The sequence below is a fragment of the Alligator sinensis genome, unplaced genomic scaffold (assembly GCF_000455745.1).
Source record: "Alligator sinensis unplaced genomic scaffold, ASM45574v1 scaffold198_1, whole genome shotgun sequence".
In the NCBI taxonomy this organism is placed as follows: domain Eukaryota; kingdom Metazoa; phylum Chordata; order Crocodylia; family Alligatoridae; genus Alligator; species Alligator sinensis.
The window spans coordinates 2,238,049-2,261,563 of NW_005841906.1; the positions used below are offsets into that span (position 1 = coordinate 2,238,049).

Below are 23,515 nucleotides of genomic sequence, written 5' to 3' on the forward strand. Positions count from 1 at the left end.
AGTGTAAGTTACGGGTAGAGTTTGGGAGCGTAATATCACTTATTTTTTTCTCTCCAGTTTGATCCCTGCAATACATAAAAACATAAGAAGTGCCATACTGGGTCAGACCAACAATCCATCTCCCCCAATAACTTGTCTCTGACAATGGCAATTGGATGTAATAAAACAAGGATGGCCAACTTGCAGCCTCTATATGTGGTACACAGAAAATTGGAGAGGAAGCAGGAAACACTAGCAGACAGGGTAGAGAGCAGCAAAGTAGCAGACTGGGCAGGGAGCACAGGGAAGGATGCAGAAAGCAGAGCAGCAGATCGGGCAGAGAGCACTGGGCTGGGAGCAGAAAGCAGAGCAGCACAGGGGCAGAGGAAGAGGATTGGAGTGGCACTCACGGAGGGTGCGTGGGGCTAATTTGTGCCATGCCTGCCAAAAAGCTTGGCCTCTAGTGCTTTAGAGGAAGGGTTTATGAACAAGGCAGAGTAATCCATTCCCTGACATACTTTCCCACGAATCAACCATCGTTGGTCTGGGGATGTCAGAGGATACGTCCCTGACTGTTCTATTTAATAGCTTCCAAGCTCTAGGCAACAGGGGTTGTACATTAGAGCATGAGAATCCAAGACAAAACAAGCATCCTGCGACTACTAAACTAGGAGTTCTCTATATGCAGAGTGCTTCCATGGTCGTAAGACAGAGGGAATTCATCACTGCTGTTAGAGAGCATTAGTTGCTGTCAGACTATGGGCTCTTTGGAATACACTCAGAGCATATAAACCAGAATTTTTATATGCAAGGCTGCTAAGGGAGGCAAGCAAAAGCCCTACTTAGGATCTCAAATAAAAAGTGCCCTGATTCATTAGGGGTCATGAGCACCCACAAAATCACAGAGGTCCAGGAGAGCGCTGAGAGCTTGGCGCCTCTGAAAATCAAGCCATGTCTACTGAGGTCAAACATTTCAGTATCCAAGTTGGAAAATGTCTACCTGCTTTTGATAAAACAAAGGGCATACCCCTTATTTCTTTTGCAATGTTCTTTTCACATATTTTCACCCCAGAAGCTACTGTGGAAGGAACTCAGTAGGCAGCTACGGCTGCCTACTGAGCTACTGAACTGGATGTTCCCAATGGTTACATAGATTCATGCTGGCATTGAAAAATGTTGGGCAAATTTTCTGTGATGTCTTTTGGTGATAGGTAAGGCAGGGTGGCACCTTAGAGACTAACTGATTCAGAGAGGTGACAGCTTACCTTGTCAGATGCTATGAATGGACTTGCAGAAAGCAGGGGGTCTAAATAGAATAGAATTTAAATGCAAAGGATAGGGGGAGGGGGCACTGCTGAGAGAGGCAAAGGTGGGTTGAATAGATCAATAGGTAATTAACCCACAAGGCAATTAACCCATTTGAGGAACATAGGAGGCAAAAAAGCTAGTCCAGGTAATGGGTAAGACTCCATAGCTTCTGTTAAGACCATAATTAACACAATCCAATCTGTGCACAATTTTGGCAACAGGACTGTGGTATTATACATTCTGTTCCAAATGTCCCTTGCCATTTGTTTGGTGACATGCAGAAACCTGCCCAAACACTCCTCCCTCCTCAGGCACAACACACAGCAGCATCAGACACCATTTATCAAAACTTGTCATTATTTTTGCAAGAAAACTCCAGACAAGAGATTAAGCACAAAAGATCACTTTATTCCTCAAATCACACCTACATTATTCTTGTAAAGGTGCACTTCTAGTTTTCAACATTTTAAATATATATCTATATTTTTTCCTGCATAAGCTACATACTTTAAAGGAAAAAACACCCCTAAAAATAAATACAAAGCATAGCAGTTTTACTTTTAACATGTGCTTTGAGCATTGTCTGGTCCTGCATTAATTTGGGTAGCTGAAGGTGGATTCAGCAGTCTCCCTGTCTGATATGCTTGAAAAAAAATCCAGGGATACTCTCCCCCACTCTCCAAAATTGACAGCTTTTAAGACAAGCTGTTAATCAAATACTTAGGCATGCTTTGATTGTCTCATGCCAGTATTACAATTCTATGGTCTTTCACTACAAACTCGCACATTTTCTTGGAGATAAAACTTACGGCATAACTGTGATATCTCCTTTTCTAAATGGTCATAGAAAATTTCATGTTACAAATTAATTGCTTTATACATACCAGTTGGTTAAGTTCCAAAAGCAGCAGGGATTCAGTACTAAAGAGGTTTACTGGCTTGACCAATGCATAACTTAGAAGACCAGACAGTTCCCAAGTTATTGATTGCATAACTGCAGCACAATCTGGGACTGGGGTTCTACTTAAAACTTAATTAGGCAAAATGGTTAGAAATGCAAATACATTGCAGTATAAAAATGTCACCAAGGTCGTAAGAGCATGCTGTGGGTGGAAGTATTCCTACAGGATAAGCACAGTTCACAACAACTGCACGACTTCTTTCAACAGCCAGGCGTTGTGGACCGACAAAGCATTTTTTATAGAGGTTGTCACAGTTAAAGAGAGGCTACAGTAGTCCAGTGCAAACAATGTCATGCTCCTTCAAACACATGGAGGAGATTGGATAAGGTAAGTGTTTTATTTGCCATGTGGCACTGTCAGAAGTCATGCTCTTTTGAAGGTTTTCATAGAATGAGGGACAAGTATAAGCCTGAGTGGGCCTGCCTGTGAACTCATCCCAATCAGTACCTCTCTCTGGAGGAGCATTCCTGAAAATGAAGTCACTATATGGCAGGCTGGTTTATCTACATATCCACGGGCATTTTAAGAGCCCCCAAGGGCTCCATCCTATAGCACTGACTTGAACTTCAGCTGATCTCTCTCACAATAAGGTCTGAGGTAGTTTAGAATCAAGCTATGGAAGCATAGGACCATGAAACCCGGTAAAGAGAAAAGGTGGCACGGAGCAGCAATGCACAAAAATCACCCTCACAGGGTACAACTGGCAACTGCTGCTGTGGGAAAGAACAGGACCAGGTATTATGAGTTTACTCTAAGTCAGGAAAGAACAGCACTGACAGAGATGAGTGGAGAAGTTCATAACAGATCCTATACACATTGAGCCTGGCTCTAATGTTTCTTTTATGAGCTTTGAAACAATGGCATTAACAGTCATTCCAGAAAGAAAACCCAATTATTTAAAATGATAATAATGAAACTCAGTAAAAGAGTGAGAAAAAATATGATAAGAACTTCATGCCTCTAGAATCTTAGTTTACTAATGACTAGACGCTGGGTCCTAAGAGAAAGTTATATTTCTCAAAAACAAACTAAGCTGTTAACCTGATGCTTGAATCTAGAGATAACTAAATTATCTTCTCAGTGTATGTTGCTCTGGAAAGACACATCAGTGAATTCTTTTAAGATTCACTGTCGCCTTTGCAGCTCATCAGACAAACAGCATTCACATGCAACAGATAAATTCACTGTTCATGGCATCTGCTGTGTTTCAAAAGTGAAGAAAAGCTGATGTGGGTGCTTAACTTTTAAGCTAAAGATTTCCAAACAGATTCTGATCCTGCCCCTATTGATGGTGACTCTGTTTCAGACTTCAAGGGTGCTGGATCAGAGCCATAGCAGATTATGAAAACACAGTTTTCAGAAGGGTTAGTGCTTCCCCAGTGGCTGGGCAGATTAGTTTGGATATTGTAGACTAACAATTCTCAGCTTTCTGACTCATCATAGAAGCTCGGAAGTAAACAACTGGAATTGGCACGCTTTACTCAGGTACTTAGCAGAGATGTGAACAGCACTTCTCTAATTCATCAACTTTCAGAAGAACATGTAAAGAATAATGCTAGGGAAGGCTGCAGCTAAAGCAGCATAATGTTTAAGTGGAGGGAAGAGGAAAAACAACACGAGCAATGAATCAAGATAGAGGTGGATGAATTGCACCATGTGAGGCAAACAGAAGTGACAGACACACTTTTTATGCCACATATTATATGCCTGCATGTTTGCAACTACAGTCCAGGCTTTTACCAAATGCCACACTGCTAAAAGTACACAGCTATCCTCTGAACATACGGAGTCCAGTGAACTTGTTAATGATCTCTTTAAACATTCTTTCAAAATGTTTACCTCCTAAAGCCACCAATAAAGTACATTGTGTTTGTACAACATGCCCAAACTAGGAGATCTGAACAACTTTGCTACAAAAATATCAGAGGTGGACGAACACAAATGTCAAAGCAGAATCTTATCAGTCCTCCACATCAGGTCATGGTATTTTGGACTTCCCTGCAAGCATCTAGCTTTAATTGTGTCATTATAAATTCCCTTTGCACCCTAGGATGAATCTCTTCCCATTTTTTATAATACTCCTATGTGTCTTAGGCAACACCCCTATTTTCCTCCTGCACTATACAGTCCTGAAAAGTATAAAACAGAAGAAACCTGCTTCAGCTGCTTTGCAATGAGCTCATTAGCAATTGCTCTGAAGGTATAGTTTCTCAGTCTGTCAAATTTCTATGAGATCTTCCCATGAAAAATGTCATTGTCTACCAGTGACTGAATTAAGCAAGAAACAAGAGACAGACGAAGAAGATACCAGACAAGATCTGTGGCAGATGGTACTTCAAGGGCACAATCAAAATGTTTTCATTAAAGGAGAATATTTAATAATAGGAAACCTCTTTGCATCACCTATCTGTATACATAAAGAAATATAATACGTAGTATTTATCACTGATTGCTCACATGGTCATTTTAACTCAGTAGGTAACTGTATAATCTAAAACTTGTGATCATGCAAAATGAATTCTTTTCTTCTAGGTATGCAGGTTCACTACCATTTGTATAAGGAGAAAATGAAACATTGTTACCAAGTTAGATCACATGGCACATGGTTGCAAAGGTGCAGGCACTGGTCTGAATAATGAGGACTGTACAACCCTGCTTATCCACAAGTTGCAGAAGACATCTGACTTCTGGATAAACAGTATTTTGCTTGAAAGGGGTAGTTAAGTCAACTTTCTCAGTCTTTCAGATCCCTTAAAACAGACACTTTTGTTGATGTGTCTGCCAGCTTTCATGACTCATTGGACAACAATGAAAACTCTGAAGAAGCCACTTACATTCTGCTGAAGTGAGGTCTGGCTAACAAAGATGGCACACAGAGTTGGATGGGCTGAGGTAACAGTACAGAAACAGATCTAGCAGAACTGCTGAGAGCGAAGCTGTTTTTATATTGCACCAACAATGCAGTTTCACAGGCAGCTCTTCCTCCTTGACTAAATCCCAGGGCCTGTAATAGCAGATGGGGGCCCTCTTTTTGCCTTCTCTGAAGATAGTAGTTACCAACCACAAATATTTTTACTTGATATAATCTGAACTGCAATTTCCATAGCACTTCTATAACAGATGCATTTCAATGTTCTGAGAAAAAATATAATCCATCATTCTATTAGACTGGGGGTGGAGGGAAAAGAGATAATTCTCTGATGTCTGACTGGGTAATAACGATGAACGTCAGTAGGGTATCATTACTCTCAGAGTAAGGTTGGTTATTCATTTACTGAAAGTAACTAACTCCTGCATGGTGTGTAACTGAACTGCCATTAGTTGTAAATTGTAGTCATTCTATTGGGAAATGGGAGGACTTTTCAGTTTCCCACATAAGACTCCTACATGTCACAGTCATTCTTTTGGATTCTCTGTCTAATATGAATGACAATGTGATTTCATAAGTTACAATATTTCAGTAAGCTTTTAAATGTATAACAAATGGCCCAAATCTGTCCTGAGATATAGGCACAGATCCTACATGTATCAAAGCATTCAAATGAAGTCTTGTATTTTTCCAAATGGTAGCCACAAAAACAGAGAGGACAGAGGTAGCCAGTGTGACATATATGCACTTCCAAAGTGCCCTTACCAAAACTCACCCTTATATGGAGAATGTGGGTCACAGCCTAAAAAGGCTCATGTGGGATTTTTACTTTCTGTTGTCCATACTACTGTCTTGAAGATAGAGCTACAAAGTACTCTATTTTCTATGTAACACAGCCAAATTGCCAGTTCCTATCAATTGGACAAAACATTAAAGTGCCCTTGGCTTTATTGTCTCAATGTTGCTTAGTTAGTTGCTCATGTGTTGTGTGAAAATAAATTTAGTGCATTTTATACTCATTTGCACAGGTATTAGTCTCTTGTGTAGTGCATGTACACATCAACTAGTTACATAAGGTAAAACTGGGTGGTGATTTGCTGCCTATCAGCTGCTCCATGGTAACTGCATGTGTGCAGGCTCTTATCCCATGGAAATAAAAGCTAAACTACAGGAGTTTAGACCCCAGTGAAAAATGTCTGTTTTACCTCAAGCTAACTGATTAGTAGTTTGGTCAAATTAACACAAGCTAATGTTTAATTAGACACACCACAAATGTTTGTTCCGGGATCCAAATGTCTCTTCCATGTCCTGATTCACCAGCGTATCCTGGAACAAAGGTTTGTAGAGCCTTTAGATTAGCATTCACAATTGTATTATTTAAATTAATACGCAATTAACTGAGTTATAATGTGACCAAACACTCCAGTCTAGACAAACATTAATAGCTATACAAATAGAAGATTATTTTAATCAGGCTTCCAGGAACCCTCCAGGACCTGTAAATTATTTCTGAAATATGCTTAGCATTGTAGCAGCTAATATGACTTTACACATGCATACAAGCCTTACTCTTACTGGCTTTGATATTTACCTATACTGCAACTATCACCAAAGTATCTACTTAAACATTTACTCCTAGCTCATCTCTATAGTGTTTGAACATCTTACAAAATTATATAAGGAGAACTAATACTCTTTTAAAGGAAAATAATGTGCAATATTTCAATTCGTCAGAAAATCTAAAAAGTGCCATGTAATCTCTGATCCTGCATTGAACATTCTTGGGTGGGCATAATATACCTTCTGGCCAAGCAGAATTAGTATTTCTCTTTAATAATGCAATAATAAACTTCATTAACTCAACCTTCTGCTATCTTCATTGACTTTGGGTATGTGCGATATTGTTAAACAATCAGGGGGATATTAAAACTTCACATCTGATTATCTGAGTAACCCTAGAAAAATCTGTTTCATTTACATACAGAACTGGAATTACTGATAACATGACCTTTTCCTTTCTTCCTCTTACGGGAGCCTCCCTGGGACAGATACTACACACAAAATTCTCTAATGTATTTTTATAATAATTAAAAAAGAGTTAAGGAGAAGATACATTAACTGCATTTTAATTTTCCAGCATTACTGATGAACACTGAACTCTAGCAGGAGTTGCTGTGAGGATAAACATGCAGAATTGATTTCTGCAGAAACAGAAATAAATGTAGCTTTAAAAGAAGCAAGCTTCACTGAAAAGCCACTTTCTCTCCTCAACAGAAAGGGTGATTTCTCTTCTGTGCTAAGTCTCTCACATCAACCTTGGATTAACTTGTCTCATTATAATTCAAATTGAACATGCCATTTTGGCAAAAGGTAAGATTAAAATAAAAAGAACATACTACAAAAATAAATTCCTGGAAGAAAACAAATTTAATTTTCTTTGCTTTTAACACTTTTCTTCATTGTCAAAAGGAACTTCTTAATTGAAGTCTTATGAAATAGGGAACACTGTCTCTACACTGCCAAATATCTCTCTATAGACAAATAAAAATACTCGTTTATTTCAGTGGTGCCCTACTTCCCCCTGCTATAGAAAGCCAAAATTATATTTTTGTTTCTTTCTAAATTAAAGAAAGCCTAAACTGATCTTTCAGGAGCTTGTTGGAGAACTGAAATAGTTTGACAATAGTTTGAAAAGAGAGCTGAGCAATTTTTGCTCAATTCAAAATCCCATTTTCCCAGAGAAATCAGTTTTACACATAAAGTCCTATTCTTGTTAAAAACATGTCAGCTTTTTTTTCCCTTTTTACCAAATGTTTCTGGGAACAAAGTATTTTTAATGTATTTAGAAGAAAGAGTCACTTCATTGAACAGATAAACTTTACAAGATAACACTTCTGAGCTCCACCCAACTTAGATGCTAGTCTACATTGAAGAAAAGAAACGGAGGAAATGAAATATGGGGAAAAAGCGCAGAGTTTATCATCATAGATTTCAAAGTCTATTTAAGTACTAAACAGGAGTAATGGCTCAGTGATGACAACTGAAGCAAATGCCATTGCTAACAGAGACCTGCTAACAGAACTATGTAATAGTCTCTGTCAGAAAGCCAAAGCACATCTGGTCAGTTCTATTCCATGTCAATCACAAACATGCATATGTGGCATGCAGTTCAGAGTAGTTATAAAATATATCACCCCTCTGCAGTGGCAGACTTTCTAATGTTATAGTCAAATAACACAACTACGATTTTAGTTCTTTCTACCAGGAAACAAACGACAAAACAGGTATAGATAGGTGACATATACGAAACTCAGAGTTTAGTAAAGCAGCAATCACACACTGAAGATAATATTTAGAAAAAATAGAGGAAGTTTACACTAAATTGTAAATGAATTCCTTGTGATATCTTCCTTCTGCTTCATCAATGGCACATTATACTGAGAACAGAATGTTCATAGCAGAGGAATATACAAGGCAATAAACAGAATTTGTGGGTATTTAAATGAGTAAAGCTGAGGTGCTCAATAACTGTCATTTAAACCCCACTAACAATATTCCTCTCATATAAGACTAAGGGATTCAAACCACAAAACAGGAAATAGCAGGAAGATTTGTCCTATAAAGTTTTGAAAACTCTATGTTGACTCCAGATGCACTTCAGAGAGAGATTGAAAACACCTCATTGTCACAAAAAGCAATTAAGGGTGTGGGGAAAAAGGCATGATGTAACTGGAAACCATGCTACCAGAAGACTCCTATATTTCTAATAATTTGTGTCAGTAATGGTTGATATCCTTTCTTTGGATGTTAGAAGGTCTACAGGTCCTGTTGCTTTTTGCTTTGAGAATCATTTGCACACTGACTGTGCTATTCAGCTGATATTTCAGATTCTTCATACCTCAGTAGATGAAATAAGAAATCTATAATATTTCTATATCTTTGATCTATCAAGAATCAGAGGACAAGTTCAGAGAAAATAACTCAAAGAGGTGTACAGACCACTGGCTTTTAAGGAGTTTTTGTTTTTGACTCAGTTGTAGTCTACAAAATAATTGTGCATGTCTGGAAAGTACAAATCTTGCTTTTTCCTTGTGACAATTTAAGCCAGAGAACAACTGGCTTGGTTCTATTTGATTCTTATATTACATTCCCTACAAAGGTAAGAAACAAGATGCTAACAGCACTAGAAAATAATGTCCTTTTCTTTATCCACAATCTGAGAATAGTGAAGTTAGCTATTAATTTATTTGTAGCCTCTTGCCAGTGCTGTCAGTTCTGAAACTGAAGGACCAACCCAAGAAAGATAAGGTACGTCCCATGCATCTCAATAGGTCCAGTAAAGACTATATCAAGAGTATGGAATTATTCTTTTTATGTTTTTAAAGAAACCTTTAGTCTCATTTTGTTTTTTACTTCTGTACTTGAAGCTAATGAACAAGTTCTGTACCACTTACATGGTCTGAATTTCAGCATAGTCAGAAGGTTGCAGAATGAACACATGGCATTCAGCAGCCAGGGCTGGCTTCTTACTCAGAAACATCTCATTACTTTGACACCTTTACATAGCAGGGCAACGAGAAAGGGATGGCACATATCAAAGTGTAGTACCTAATGCAATGCTTACACGCCTCCAGTGAGAACTATCATGATTCAGGTGATGGTGAGAAATGATGGGCAAATATCAAAAAGTCTAAAGATGGGCTTGGAGATTAGGAAAGAAAAGCTATTACCAAGTTCTTGACAAAATTATTCAACTTCATAGGAAATAAATTAGTGTATATCTTTTCTTCTCTGTTAAATGTCTGCTGCTTCTGTCACCTTGCTCAGTATTCCTTCTTGCTTTTAGCCCAATTGGTGTTCAGCAGAGAGAAATTAATTCCACTAGTATGATAAGCTGATATATCAATATAGCAAAAAGCATATAACTCATCATATATCACTATGCTCAAGAAAAGGAAAGTTGCATGCAATTTAACAAGCCCTAATCTGACATGTTTTTTTTACTCTGATAAAGCTATTTTACACAAAGGGGGAAAAAATCCTTTCCAAGTTGATAAAACCTGGACAGCAGATGCTCCAAAAAACATATATTTCCTAAGGACTTTTGCCAATGTCGTGAGTATTTGTATAAAAGTAAAACCTCTTCTTCACACACTGGCAAGACGAGTATTCCACAGTGTTTTTGCTAAGAGTCACACAAACTGGAGATCAGGGAACCTTGCATGACTCTGGGTAAAAAGGTTCAAGATAAGTAAAGAAGTAGGCAATCTGATTGAATTGTAAAAGATAGTTAACTCTGGGATGTAAATTACTAAAGCAAGAGCCAACAAGAGCCTGATCTAACTGTAATAGTCAAATGAAATCTTTTTATGAAGATTATGAGAAAAGCTTATAAGTGGCTTTCTAAATCCCTAGTTGAACATGACAGTCTATTCTTTTCTTGGAAAAAAAAAGATTGGACTGCAAATTTTCCTTTTTGTGTTCCTGGCTCTGCTCAGCAGCATATCAGTAATATAAATCATACAGATGCTTTTCCAAACAAAAATAACCAGTTTTAAAATCTACAACAATTTTCGTAGCAATGAATGTTTAACTTGAATACTCATCTTTAAGAGGGACAATAACTCTGTTTCTTAACTTGTAAGTTAAACTAAGAATTTTTCACTTGAATATACATAAGAAATGACAATCTTATAAGTCAAAGAATTATTGGCAAACAGGGTGAGAATTAATAAACATCTATGAATTAATTTGTTGTATCATGGGGGCTTTTCTTGCCATTTTGGTGCAGAGTTGAGTGAAGTCTGCCTCTCAACAGGTAGCCATGCTTGCCACTTCCCTAATCTATTTTACTTCATTTGCTACAACCAAAACACAAGTATGACATAGAGTCAAAATGATTTTGAAAATAGCTTACCATTTACAAAGGAATACAGATTGAGAACAACTTAAAAAAATAAAAACAATCTATGGTTTATAGCGCTGTGTTCCATAAAGATAAACATTCTCTTTACTGATGGGTGCCTTCAGGTAACAAATACTTATTTCATATCCCTTCCATTCTACTGTTCATAAACCATTTTTGTATTCCAACGTGGCTCTGCCTTTTATTGCCTTCCATTCTCCTTGCCTTGGTTAGATTAGAGAGGTAGGGTGTTAATGGGAGACTTGATGAAGATTGAAGACCTATTTTCTTCCCCCGCCCCCTCCCCTATGACCAGCTTGATTTGAGCAAACTGAGGAGTATGAAGCAGCCCCTTTGTGTCCTTGGGAAGCCTTTTCCATTTCAGCATTTCCAGCTGCTGGACATGGTTCCCTTTGTTCACTGAGAACAAGGGAAAAGGTGCCCGCCTAAGAAGGTTGTGAATAATTTCATATTGCATCATTGGGGCTGCAAAAGCTCCATTTCAATTTCCTTTATGGCTGGTGAACCTGCGAACGTGAGGTGGATCCAGGGAGGGAGTGCAGGGAACTCGTGCTTGACGGTCGAGCTGGGTGAGAAACAAGCTGCTGTCCAACAGTCCCCAGTTCTGTTGCTGCCACTTCCTCGCTACTCTCTTCCTTGTGAGTATTGCTCTGTGCTGGACACTCAAAATGCACACAGTGAAACACCTGGGAATAAATGAAGAGATAAAGCAAAACAATTAAACTTCAGCAAAAATGTGATCGGAACTAAACGACACATTGAAGCATGCAAGCAACACTAGTCCACGTTAAAACAGTGCATCAAGAAGTTAACATTTTGTATTCAGGTTTCAGAAGCATTATGAAACAATGAGACTAAAGCCCGTGTAACACTCTGGTTTACACATCTTTTTCTCTTGTAAGTGTTTAGTCAGAGATGCTAAGCCTGACATCAGGAAGACTGTTTTGAGGTAGACAGAGATATTTTTATGGTTTATAAACAGCATTTCTTTTGCAAAACAGCATATCAAATAACAATGAAAGTGACTTAATTAAATCTCAGAAAAAGAATGAAAATCTATATTTTCTATGACTAAAAGTTAAATTGTAATGCAGATGAAGCTGTCTCAAAATTGGTATCTCAGCAATGCCTTTGCAGACAAAGGATCTTGGAGCATATAGAAACATAGGATTTGCCACTCTAACCACTTTTTCATCAAATGCTGCATCTCACTTCAAGTAGCAGGCAAGGCCAACTATCTCGAGATGCACCTGGTCAGTTGTACCAACAGTACATAAGGGAATTCCTTTCCTACCATGCAGGTAAATAGCTTAGCCTGATAGCATGAAATTAGTCTCTCTAAAACCCCTTTCCTATTTACTTGTCATAACCAAATGAGTTGAGTGCCCCTGTCACAACAGAACTGCCCTGAATAACCGCAGTTACTTTCAAATTTGGTCACATTCAGCCTCATTAGTTACCTAGCAGTCCGTTATTGGCTACTCCGGACATATAAAAGTTCATGCAGCTTCCGCCCAAGTCGGAGACCTCTGAGCATGCGGCAGAGTAACTACGGAGAACTCTGTAGCGCGATCGAGAAAACTTGGCGGACTGATCACCCACCAATATCTCCCCGTCACCGGGTCCTTCTGACGTACCCCCGTTATCCTGCAGGTTCCTTTTCGTTCATAAACTCATTAACTCGTAACTCGTTTTGCTATCCGTGACAATGCAAGCAAGCTACCTCGAAGCCTGCGCTGCCATTCCACGCGGTGTAAGTAAAAGCAATCTTTTAAAACCAATAAGCTGTCTCGCCTCTCCATCGCCGGCCCGCCTGACGTCCGATTAAATCAGCGATCGTCCGGCCGCCCGAGACACTTGTGTGACCCTTGTTCCTGTAGATATTCAGTGGGTTCTTTTAAATGCTATCAATGTTTTTCACAATGCCTTCTTCAAGGCAATGAACTGTACACACCATGCAAAGAAATCTTTTTTATTTATTTATTTAAAAATTGCTGCCCATAAATTTTTTTCAGGATATGGACACTTGAAGGCTTGGAACCCTTTCCAAATGGGTAACATCTGAAAAGGGCAGCAGCTGATCCAGTCTAATTGTTATGGGTGAACAAACTAAGAATGATTCAAATGCTGCAAACCTGCCCTAATTTGAACACTCCTTTACTGGGGTTAAAGTTGGACTGGGTTTGCTTGACACAGTCTCAGCTTGTTCACACACAATTAAAATGGACCAGCTGCTGCCCTTTTGAAATGTTCCCCTTGTGAAAGGGATCAAACTGTTCAAGTGTCCACACCCTGAATGTCCCCTTGTTCTTTTGTCATGGTGCTGTCTGAAGAAGAATGCCAGAGCAAGTTTTACTACATCACTATTTTGTATATTTATATCATATCTCTTTTTATTCTCCTCTTTTAAAAATATTTTAAAATTTCATCTTGTACACGTTAAACCTCTAAAACCTTTTACAATCTTAGGTGTCCTTTCTCAGGCCTTTTCAAGTTCAGCAATAATCTTTTTGAGGCAAAGTGGCTAAATCCAAGCACAGAATACAAGGTGTGGACAAACAATTGATTCATGTAGGACCATTATAATCTTCTCTATTTTTTGCTACCCTCTCTTTAATGCAACCTGGAATCCTATTAGCCTTTTTGACTGTCACTGCACAAGTGCACATTGAGCAGACATCTTCACTGAACTGTGTGTCTACAATAGCCCCTGGATCTTTTTTTCTGAGAGGTGCGAGCTAATTTAGAACCCAACAGTGTGTATGAAACCCACAGAGCTTTATTCACAGTCACTGTGTCATTGTGTCCTTTGTAGTTCTCTCTTATTATAATTTCCTGTCTCTCCCTTGGTGCCAGAGTTCTTGCAATGCAGGGCTTTTTCTTCCTTTTTTAAAACTTTGTAATCTGTCCTGTTATTTTCTCTCAATTCTTGGTGTGATATATATTAACATGTTAGGTTGGTTTTGAGTTTTTTTGGTTTTTGTTTGTTTGTTTTTTTGTTTTTTTACAGACAAACTAATCTCTGCATTGGCATGTATGTTGCTAGGATGCCCCTCATGAACGGAATTTCTCAAAGACTAGAGGTGCACTGATATATCGGTTGCATATTGAATTGGCACCAATCAAAGGGAAATTTACATTATTGGCTACTGGCTTTTTTTGGCTGTTGTAGCCAATAATGTTCTCTAATAAATATAATTAACTATGCCTTCTGGCCAGGACCCCCAGACACCCGGGTTCCCTTGGAAAATGGTGGATTTCCCTTTGCAGGCGGGAAGCATTCCAGCCTGCAAGAAGTCCTGTTTGGGCTGCCAGGAGCAAGATGCAGAGGGTGCCTCATGCATGTGCACAGCCACACATACATACCGCCAGGAAAACCGCTGGGCAGTGTGGACAGCAGCTCTCTGCAGGTAAGTCTATGGAGGAGAAGGGCTACAGGGGAGGGAAGGGAGATGGGGGTGGGGGGGGAAGGGGCACAGATCAAGGCTCCCATGCTGAAGGAGGGAGTGGGCTGGGGCTGAGGGTACTGCCCAGCCAGGGCAGTGCATGGGACAGGAAGCAGGACAGAGCAATGGGCAGCTCACGCAAGTAGCGTGGCTCCCTGTTACTGAGCACACCCCTTGGGAGAGGCATGGGTGGCGCATGTGCCTCCCCAGATTTGTGCGCAGGATGGATACAGGCTGCTCGCTATGGGCTTGGGGCTCTCTGCTCTGCTGCCTTTGCCCCGGGACCCCTGCACCTGCTGTGCTTGGCAGCAGTGGGGGTGGTGAGCTGTGTCTCCTGCTGCTGGGTGGGCAGGGGACACATGGCCGGTATGGGGCTCCTGAAGCAAAGGCATCAGAGCAGACAGCCCCGAGCCTGCAGCTGGCAGCCTGTGTCCACCCTTGCCCTGCTTGGCTCTGCCCTGCTTAAAAGTGTCCCGGCGCTTGCAAATGGTGGCAGCAATGTTTGAACTAAATCTCATTCGACAATCTTTAGTTCAAGCACCCCTTCCACCATGTTTAAGCTCTGGGACACTGATACATGTGGCACCAGAGGCTGCTGGAGTGTGTCAAAAAAAGGTTTATTTATGCCAGTACATTTTAAAGTACTAGAATAAATAAACCCTTTTGGGGGGGTGTAACCAAATCGGCTATTGGATCAGTATCGACCAATATGATTGGTGAATAATCGGCTATCAGTATTGGCCAAGAAAACCTTTAATCGGACAGCTGCTGTCATTTTCCCAGCCTCCATTATTAGTATTGGACTTTGTGGAAATGGACTATAGCTCATCAGTGCATCTCTATAATACACTGCTTTCCTTGCAAAGCAGTCTGGTCAAATGGCAAGGGCACAAGTTTGACACACCGATGATTCCATGCTTCTACAATATCCTACACTAACAGTGTTTCTCATCTAAGACTTCACCTTACATTTAGATTGTGATGCATCTTTTTATACAGTACAGATATTGCTAACCTTTATCTGATATCAGTCCATAAAATCAGAAATACATGGCTTCTAAATTATAGCTTTCATTTTTACCATTTCTCCTTCATACCAGGCTCTAATGATCATCCCAACATCTGCTACATTAACATCACTGTAGATTTAAGAGGTGTTTTATTACGTTCTACTTTAGCATACGTAAAGCAGCTATGAAAAAAAGGAGAAATCCAGAAGCACAGTCCTGAATGCATCAGTTCCAGCCAGTATTTGATTTACATACATAAACACAGTTATTACAAAACAAATAATAATGCAGGCACTTCTTTATGAAAGCAGGAATATAGGTCTCAGCCACATGGTCCAATATGAGAATCTACTGTACTTCTTGTGGAGATTTTATGAAAGTCTCATGTGCAAAGGAGTGGAGCCAAACTTTCTACACCAGAAAGGATACTGGGGAGACAGAGTGCTTCAATAACATGCAAAAATGTAACATGGGGTCAGAAATCTGTGACTTTCAGATCTACTGACAGATGCAAAGCACAGGATTGGATGAAAAAGTTTACAAGGATTAAACAAATACATTCACATAAGAAGCTCAGTGTCAAAGAACTCCCATAACCACGCAATCCAAAACACAACCTGTCCTGAGAAAAATATGGGAAAACTCATAGGAGATCATCCCCTAAAAGCCAGCAAATCCCTGTGCTGGTAGACCTAGGGGGATGCAGATACTAGAGCTGAGGTTTATAGAAACTATGCTATCAATGCCCCATATGTTTAAAATTAAAATTGTTTCAATGAGGAATTCTACTACTTGGGAGCAACTGTATCTGGTTATTTGAAAGAGAAGAATTACACAAATGAAGGATGTGCCCAGATTAATTTGAAAGCAATAATGCACTAAGTAACTGAGATAAGGAATCCTAGAGGAATTAAAGGAAAGGAAGAGAATAATTATAGCTTGAATATGATAAAGGGAGTAAGTGAATGAAAAAAAATTGCCACACAGCACCTGATTTGAATGATTAAAAGGAGGAGGAGAGATGTGAATAACCAAAATTGATCTGTGATGGGTGTAGAACAGTAACAGTGAAATATTAATGGGCATCAATAATCTAGACATAAACTGGGACACACTAAACAGAAGGAATACATTGAGTAAAACATTTGCAGGCACCCTGATGAGAACAGCCAACTGGGCTGCACTAAGCAAAGGAGGAACTATGGACCCAGTCCTGCTCCTTTTGAAGTCAGTTGGAGTTTGGCCAATAGGCTTCAGTGAGGAAAAACTATATCCCTTTAAGAAAAGTAGTCATTGATACCTGAGAGTTAAATAGACACAATTAAAAACCAAAAAGCATAAATTTTGTAAGAAGGTGAAAAATGTTTAAGTGAAATCAAAGGAAGAAACAACAGAGGAGAAATGGGCTGTGTTAAAAGTATATTAATAGATGTCTGCCATCTAGTGATAAGCAAAGTGAGAAGAACAATCTTAATCTGTGTTAAATGAAGCAAAATACAACATAGAAGAAAAATAAAGACAGAATAGGTGAAATATTGAACAAGCTCATAAGAACATAACATTACAGAATTAAACTAGAGAGCAGGAAACTCAGAGGTGAAGAATAAAACGAAGACTCATAAGAAGTTAAGATAAATGGTAAGAATAGCTTGGAGTATATAAGGAACAGGTGGTCACTGAAGAAGGCAGTAGGGTCTTCAAGACATGATATTAGGGGAATTTGTCAGAAGTAGTAACTGTTGCTAAAAATTAATGAATCCACTGCCTGTCTCTGTATTCACGAAGGAAGATGAGAACCAGATGAAAGAATTAGATATACATTTACCATAGGAGGCAGATAAAATACCACAAGAAATAAGGATCTTGCTGAACTGATAAAAACAAAACATGCAAAGACTAACAAAACTTTGGAGTCACATGAAATTCATCCCCAAACTCTACAGAAAACAGCAAATGTTAACATTCTGCAGACATATTGCAAATCATCTGGAAGTGGAAAAAGTAGTGACAGATTTTTGTGAAACTGAAGCTTGTGTAATACTTATAATTAAGCAGGTCTTTTAGGTTTTAAGACATCTCATTCAAAACATGCAGGTGCCAGACCTCCTTGTACCAGGCTGCAATTTAAATTAGGATATTCTCAAGATCACAAGATGTATTTGTGTATTTTTCTACTCAATAGTTCCTCATACATCACCCTGTACATCTTCAACACACTTTATCAGCACTGACTAGTTAATTCTCACCAATCTGTTGAGTAGATTCTTCCAAGTATTATTCCTTCCATTTTAAAGATGAGGAAAACAGGAAGTAAATGTCACTTGCCCAAAGCCATGCAACATGGGTAAGGGCAAAATAAAGGTTAGAATATAAGGGTGAAATTGTGGCTTTGTTGAAGTCAGTAAAAGTTTTGCCATTGTTTTCAGTGGGTCTGGAACTTTATCCAATGGCTTTTGACTCCTTGACCTGTGTTCATTCTAATGGACTATGCTGCTTCTTTAGTTTGTTATTCATAGATATTCATAAACATTAGGGCTGGAAGAGACCTCATACGATCATTGGGTCCAGCCTCTTGCCCAAAGGGCAGGAAGTTAGCTAGGGTCAAAGGATACCAGCAAGACAAGGATCCAAATGTTTCTTAGAAGTGTCCAGAGTAGGTGCTTGCACCATCTCTGGGGGGGAGTCTATTCCAGCTCTTGGTGGTTTGGACATTAAAGAAGTTTTTCCTTATGTCCAGCCTAAAACAATCTTGTAGGAGTTTGTGACTGTTGGACCTTGTAATCCCTTGGCGTGCCCTGGTGAACAGGCGTTCCCACAAATCCTGATGCACACCCCTTACGTACTTATAGGCTGCCACCAAGTCACCCCTGAGCCTGCGCTTCTACAGGCTGAAGAGCCCCATAGTTCGCAGCTTCTCTTCATAAGGCCTGTTCTCTTGCCCTCTGATCATGTATGTGGCTCTCATCTGGACTCTTTCAGGCTTCTCCACGTCCTTCCTTAATTGTGGAGCCCAGAATTGGATGCAGTAATCCAGCTGCAGCCTCACCAAGGCCGAGTACAGTGGGAGGATGACATCCTGGTCTTGCTTGAGATACATTGGTAGATGCAAGCCAGAGTTTTGTTTGCTTTGCCAGCTTTGGTATCATACTGGTGGCTCATATTCATCTTGTGGTCAATCATGACCCCCAAGTCTCTTTCAAACGTGGTGCTAGCAAGTGTAGCACTGCCAAGCCTATAACTGTGATGCGGGGTTACTCTGCCTCCCCGCCCCCCACCCCAGGTGGAGCACCTTGCATTTCTCTGCAGTGAATGCCATCAGGTTTTCATCTGCCCACCTTGCAAGCCCATATGGGCTCGAATGGACTTCCCTTGTGCTTCTAGGATCACTTCCTTAAGGAGCAACCACTCATCATGAACTCCTCTCCCTGTCAAATCATGGGTTCTCAGGGCCTCAAGAACAAGCCTCCTAAGCTTATGAAAGTTGGCTTTCCTAAAGACAAGGACTACTGCATTGCTGGCTGATTTGCCAGCTTTGTGATGGATAGTGAAAGTGATCAACTCGTGGTCACTGTCACCCAGTTTTCCTGTGATTCTTAGGTCACTGATTAGATCATCCCCTTTGGCCAGTACCAGGTCCAGCAGCACCTTACCCCTTGTTGGCCCATAAACTTCTTGAGACAGGTAGAGCTCATCCACCCATGTGAGGAAGCTTTGAGACCAAATGGATTTGGCTGAGTGCTCTTCCCATGAGATGTCCGGGTAGTTAAAGTCTCCCATGACAACCATGCAACAAGAGTGTGCAGCCTTGGCCAGTTCCCTGGCAAATTCATGGTCAAGCTCTTGCTCCTGCTTTGGAGGTTTGTAGTAGACGCCTACCATTGTATCCCCTTTGCCACGTTCCCCTTGTATTCTAACCCAGAGGGGTCTCCAGTCGTCCTCCTTGGATGTCAGTCTCAGCTTGTAGGGATGTGTGGCTCTCCTTCACATAGAGAGTTACACCCCCGCCCCTTTTTTCAGCATGATCTCTCCTGTACAGCGTATAGCCATTTATACACATAGTCCAGTCATAGGAGGAGTCTCACCAGGTCCCTGTTATCCCTATGAGATTGTAGTCGTTTTTGTTTAGCAGAAGGACCAGTTCCTCCTGTTTATTCCCCAAACTTCTGGCATTAGTGTACAGGCAAACAAGTATGCCATTGGAAGCCCTAGGCTTCCTTGCACTCATGGAGAAGCTCTGTTCTTGGGCTGCGGTAGGAGTGGGTTCCTTTGAGCATCCTAATCTGCTGATTTTGCAATCGATATTATATTGCAATATGTTATATTCTCATACAAACCATAAAATGCAGCCTTTTTGCCATTTTTACATGGTTGCCAATTCTGACAATCCCATGTGTTCTCACATGTGCTTTTAACAGTCTTAAAATCCACAGTAGACACAATCTAGGGAAATCTAGAAACTACAGATTTGCAATATTAATTTCCATATGGGGCAAAGACAGTGGAAACATTAATCAAAGCTAAAATATGTGAGTACCTGGAAAAGTGTGCGTTAATGAATTCTGCGTGCATTCAGAGAAAGGAGATCACATCAAACAAATATCTTTTTGAAGAGGTAAAATTGTGGATGAGAGAAAGGCAGGCAGTAAACATCATTTTCTTGGATCTGAATTTCTGATACAGTGCAGCACGAAAGACAAAGGTTAGGAATAAAAGTTTAAAGCGTGAGTGCTTAACTCCTTCTGCCCTGATTTGTAACTGTGTGTAAATTCTGCTGCTTTCATGGATTTTTAGAACTGAAGTTAAAATAAAGAAAAGATAAAGGATTTCACTTGCACTAAGGTCCCTTCAGACTGCTCTAAAAGTGTCAGCTGGCCCTAGAATAGGTGTAAATTAGCTTTGTGGTGTTCAAACTGGCAAAAATATAATTTAATATGCTTTGAAGCTGTTTTGTACTTCCAGAGCAATGCAGAGAGGTCTTAATATAAATGAGAATTATGTCCCAAGAATAAGGATGCATGCAAATGGAAACAGTACAACGTAAAGGGAGGAGACTACCTGGGAAGAGAAGTAATTTTGAACACCGTATTTTATTTATCTGAGACTTGGAAGGAAAGATAGATGAAGGCTTTAACAGATGATGAAGAACTGCTGGAGGCAGACAAAAGACATACAGTGTTCACAACTCAGTAGCAGTGAAACAGGCAAAGCAAGCTTATTGTATTTCAATGGGAGAAAAATATCAGAACTGAAACTCAGGAAGAAAAAAGAAGTGACTGTAGCTGAAAGACTATGGGGAAGTAGATGGCACAGGGCTTTACAAGAAATAAAACAGAAGGATTAAACATTTTATAAACCTGAGGAAATTTCTTGTGGTCTTTCTGAAGTCTACTGAGGCCATCATTGGGATATTGTGCAAAGGTCTGAGTACCTTACTCTGAAGAGGTACTCTGGAAATAGAAATAATATCAGGAGTACAAGGAAATGATCAATTTAAAAGCTGGAGAATCTAGGTGCACTCTTTGGAAAGGAGAAGCTGAAGATGGAACCTCATGGATTGTTGATTAGTTAATATACACAGAAGCAACCAAGCCCAGCAACAGGTGCAACTCATATAATGTCCTTCTAGCATTCTTGAACAAGAATATAATTTTTGTGTAGAAGAGGAGCAAAATAATTATTAGGAACAAATTTACATTGAAATACATCTCTTAATGCCAAAAGAGTGAGAGGCCTCAATGCAACCTTTATTTACAGTCCTGTCTCAAGCTACAATGTAGATAGTTATGCTGTGAATTTGCACACACTGAAGGAATAAGAGGCAAACTTCACTGCATAAACTGTTTACACTATATGTAGCTCTTTAGAAATATTCAGGTGCATTTAGATGGTTACACTAGAAAAGTCTCTAGTTCTTCAGGGTGTACGCCAACTTTAACTATTGAAGGACAGGAAAATTCCTGTAAGTAGATTATGCTATACTTCCTTGGAAGCTTCTGATATGGTATACCACTGGTGATAAGATACCAACTAAATGCATCAGTGACATGATCCAGCTGAGCAACAATTATGCTCCTAAATTACTGCCAGTTTCATTTATGGTGCATTTTATCTCACAGTTTTTATCACCAAACAAAGCCCTTGTTGATGAAAATGAGAACAGTCAGAATAAAATAAGAAAAAGAATAGGTTGAACCAAACTCATGAAGTCTTTTCTCACTAATACTCACAACAACAAACTGAGATTTAATCACAGATAGGGTTGGAAGATGGTCAATTGGCCAGTCAAATAATGTCACTGCAGTAATCTGTTACAGCAGTAAGCATTGAGCAGTGGGATGCTCCACCTGCCCCAGCATCTCAGCATTCATGAGCTGCCTGGTACCTTGAGGTATGTGGAAAAAACATTTAAAGCTGTGTCTATATGTCCAAATCGCCGAATCTTTCTGAATCAATTCGGAGGGTTCTGATTTGATTTGGAGAAATTAAAGGGTCTCCTGATTCAATTCAGATTCGGAGATTCAGTCACTGAATCAGGCTGAATCTCCGCCGAATCAAATCAGGGACTGAAGCTTCGTACAGCTCTAGTTGCCACCTACGATAACCACGTAACATAGTCATCACTCGCTGGCTGATTTCTTAACTCGCAGATCTAAAAGAAGTACAATCTCATTTAAGTATGATCTTCTTGTAGAAAACAGGATATTAGGCTTTTATTTATTCTCAGGGGGATTTAATACTGTGAGATAAAAAGAAACAGGCAGGGTTTATTTTATTTTCTCCAGTGCCCATGTGATCTGACCTGCTAACCCCTGCCTTAGGGAAATGTTTAATAATGTCCTAGTAAAGGCCACAAAACATGAAAGCATTTTGTTTTTATATTTGCTTGTGAAAGGACTGATGCTCTCTAGAAAGATGATGACAAAATTCCTGAACACTTGAACAAAATGTACTTCCTCTTATTGACTAGAATGCCTGAATGTACTAAGAAACACATGCATTTTAGACAGCATTAATAATTTAACATAAAAACTGAGGAAATTTTATATTTCTGTCAGGAATATATTAGTTTTTCTGTACTTAAAATCAGACCTTACCTCATTAGCTGTGTTGTGAGTTCCAACTATTCTGATGAAGGATGCAGGTTGTCTGTCAAAAGTTATTGTTTGCCAAGATCTACAAAAGGCAGAGGGACATGTGGTATTAGGCAGAGACACTACAGGTAGCAGTGAAAGAATCCATTCAAGTGTTAATACAGGACATCATTTAATAAAGACAGAAGTGGACATTATTTTTTCAAGGTCTGAATTTCCAGCACTCTTGATTCAGTTTAGATTTTTTCAAGTGTTCTGACTTCATGCACAATTCTGTACTACAAATATTACAGAGTAAAGCTCATGCTACTGTTAAAGACTGTTATAAAAATAGTAATAGGAATCATTATGAGCGAGAAGTCTAAGATATCCACGATACTAAATTTATCGCAAACTTCACTAACAGAAATACATGAGGAAAAGCATCTTGTTAATGTCCAAGAAGAAGTCACAGGAAACACCAGATATGGACTAAGGGCCATGTCACACAAGGCACTTACTATGTGTTCAATTCACTTAAAATGACAGCATCTTCATGTTCAAGCAGTAAAACTCATGCAAAGTGGGCTTGTATTGTAACAAACATGACTTTCTTGGCAAGGAGCATCTCCAGATCACATTAAGTGACACATGTTCAGTTACCATTGGCCTGCTCCATGGAGACAATATGAACAATTTGTGGTTCTCCAGCCAGAGCCAACCCTAGGGGTGTGTGGGGCCTGGGACGTATCAGGCTGTGTGGGGGAGTGGCGAGCGGTTGGAGCACAGAACACGTGGCAGCCAGTGGGGTCTGTATGGCACTGTCCGTAGAGCCCCCCAAAGCACAGGGCCCAGGGCAGGTTCCCTGATTCGCTCCCCATAAGGGATGGCTCTGTTTCCAGAACCCCAGGATACATTCTTCCTGGTCCCAACCATTCCTGCTCC

General features: G+C 39.8%; 1 protein-coding gene across 6 annotated transcripts in view; it reads right to left on the reverse strand.

Annotated features, from left to right (window-relative positions):
- Nucleotides 1-1,683: 1,683 nt before the first annotated feature.
- The window catches only part of BTBD9 (BTB domain containing 9), a 289,544-nt gene continuing 267,712 nt past the window's right edge, over nt 1,684-23,515 (reverse strand). For all 6 annotated transcript variants that reach the window (XM_025197813.1, XM_025197814.1, XM_025197815.1 and 3 more), the window contains 2 exons: nt 22,595-22,673; nt 1,684-11,730 (listed from right to left, as the gene is read on the reverse strand). In XM_025197813.1, coding sequence (XP_025053598.1) covers nt 11,536-11,730; nt 22,595-22,673 — 274 coding nt within the window. In that variant the 3' untranslated portion in view covers nt 1,684-11,535. The remainder of the gene's footprint in view (nt 11,731-22,594; nt 22,674-23,515) is intronic.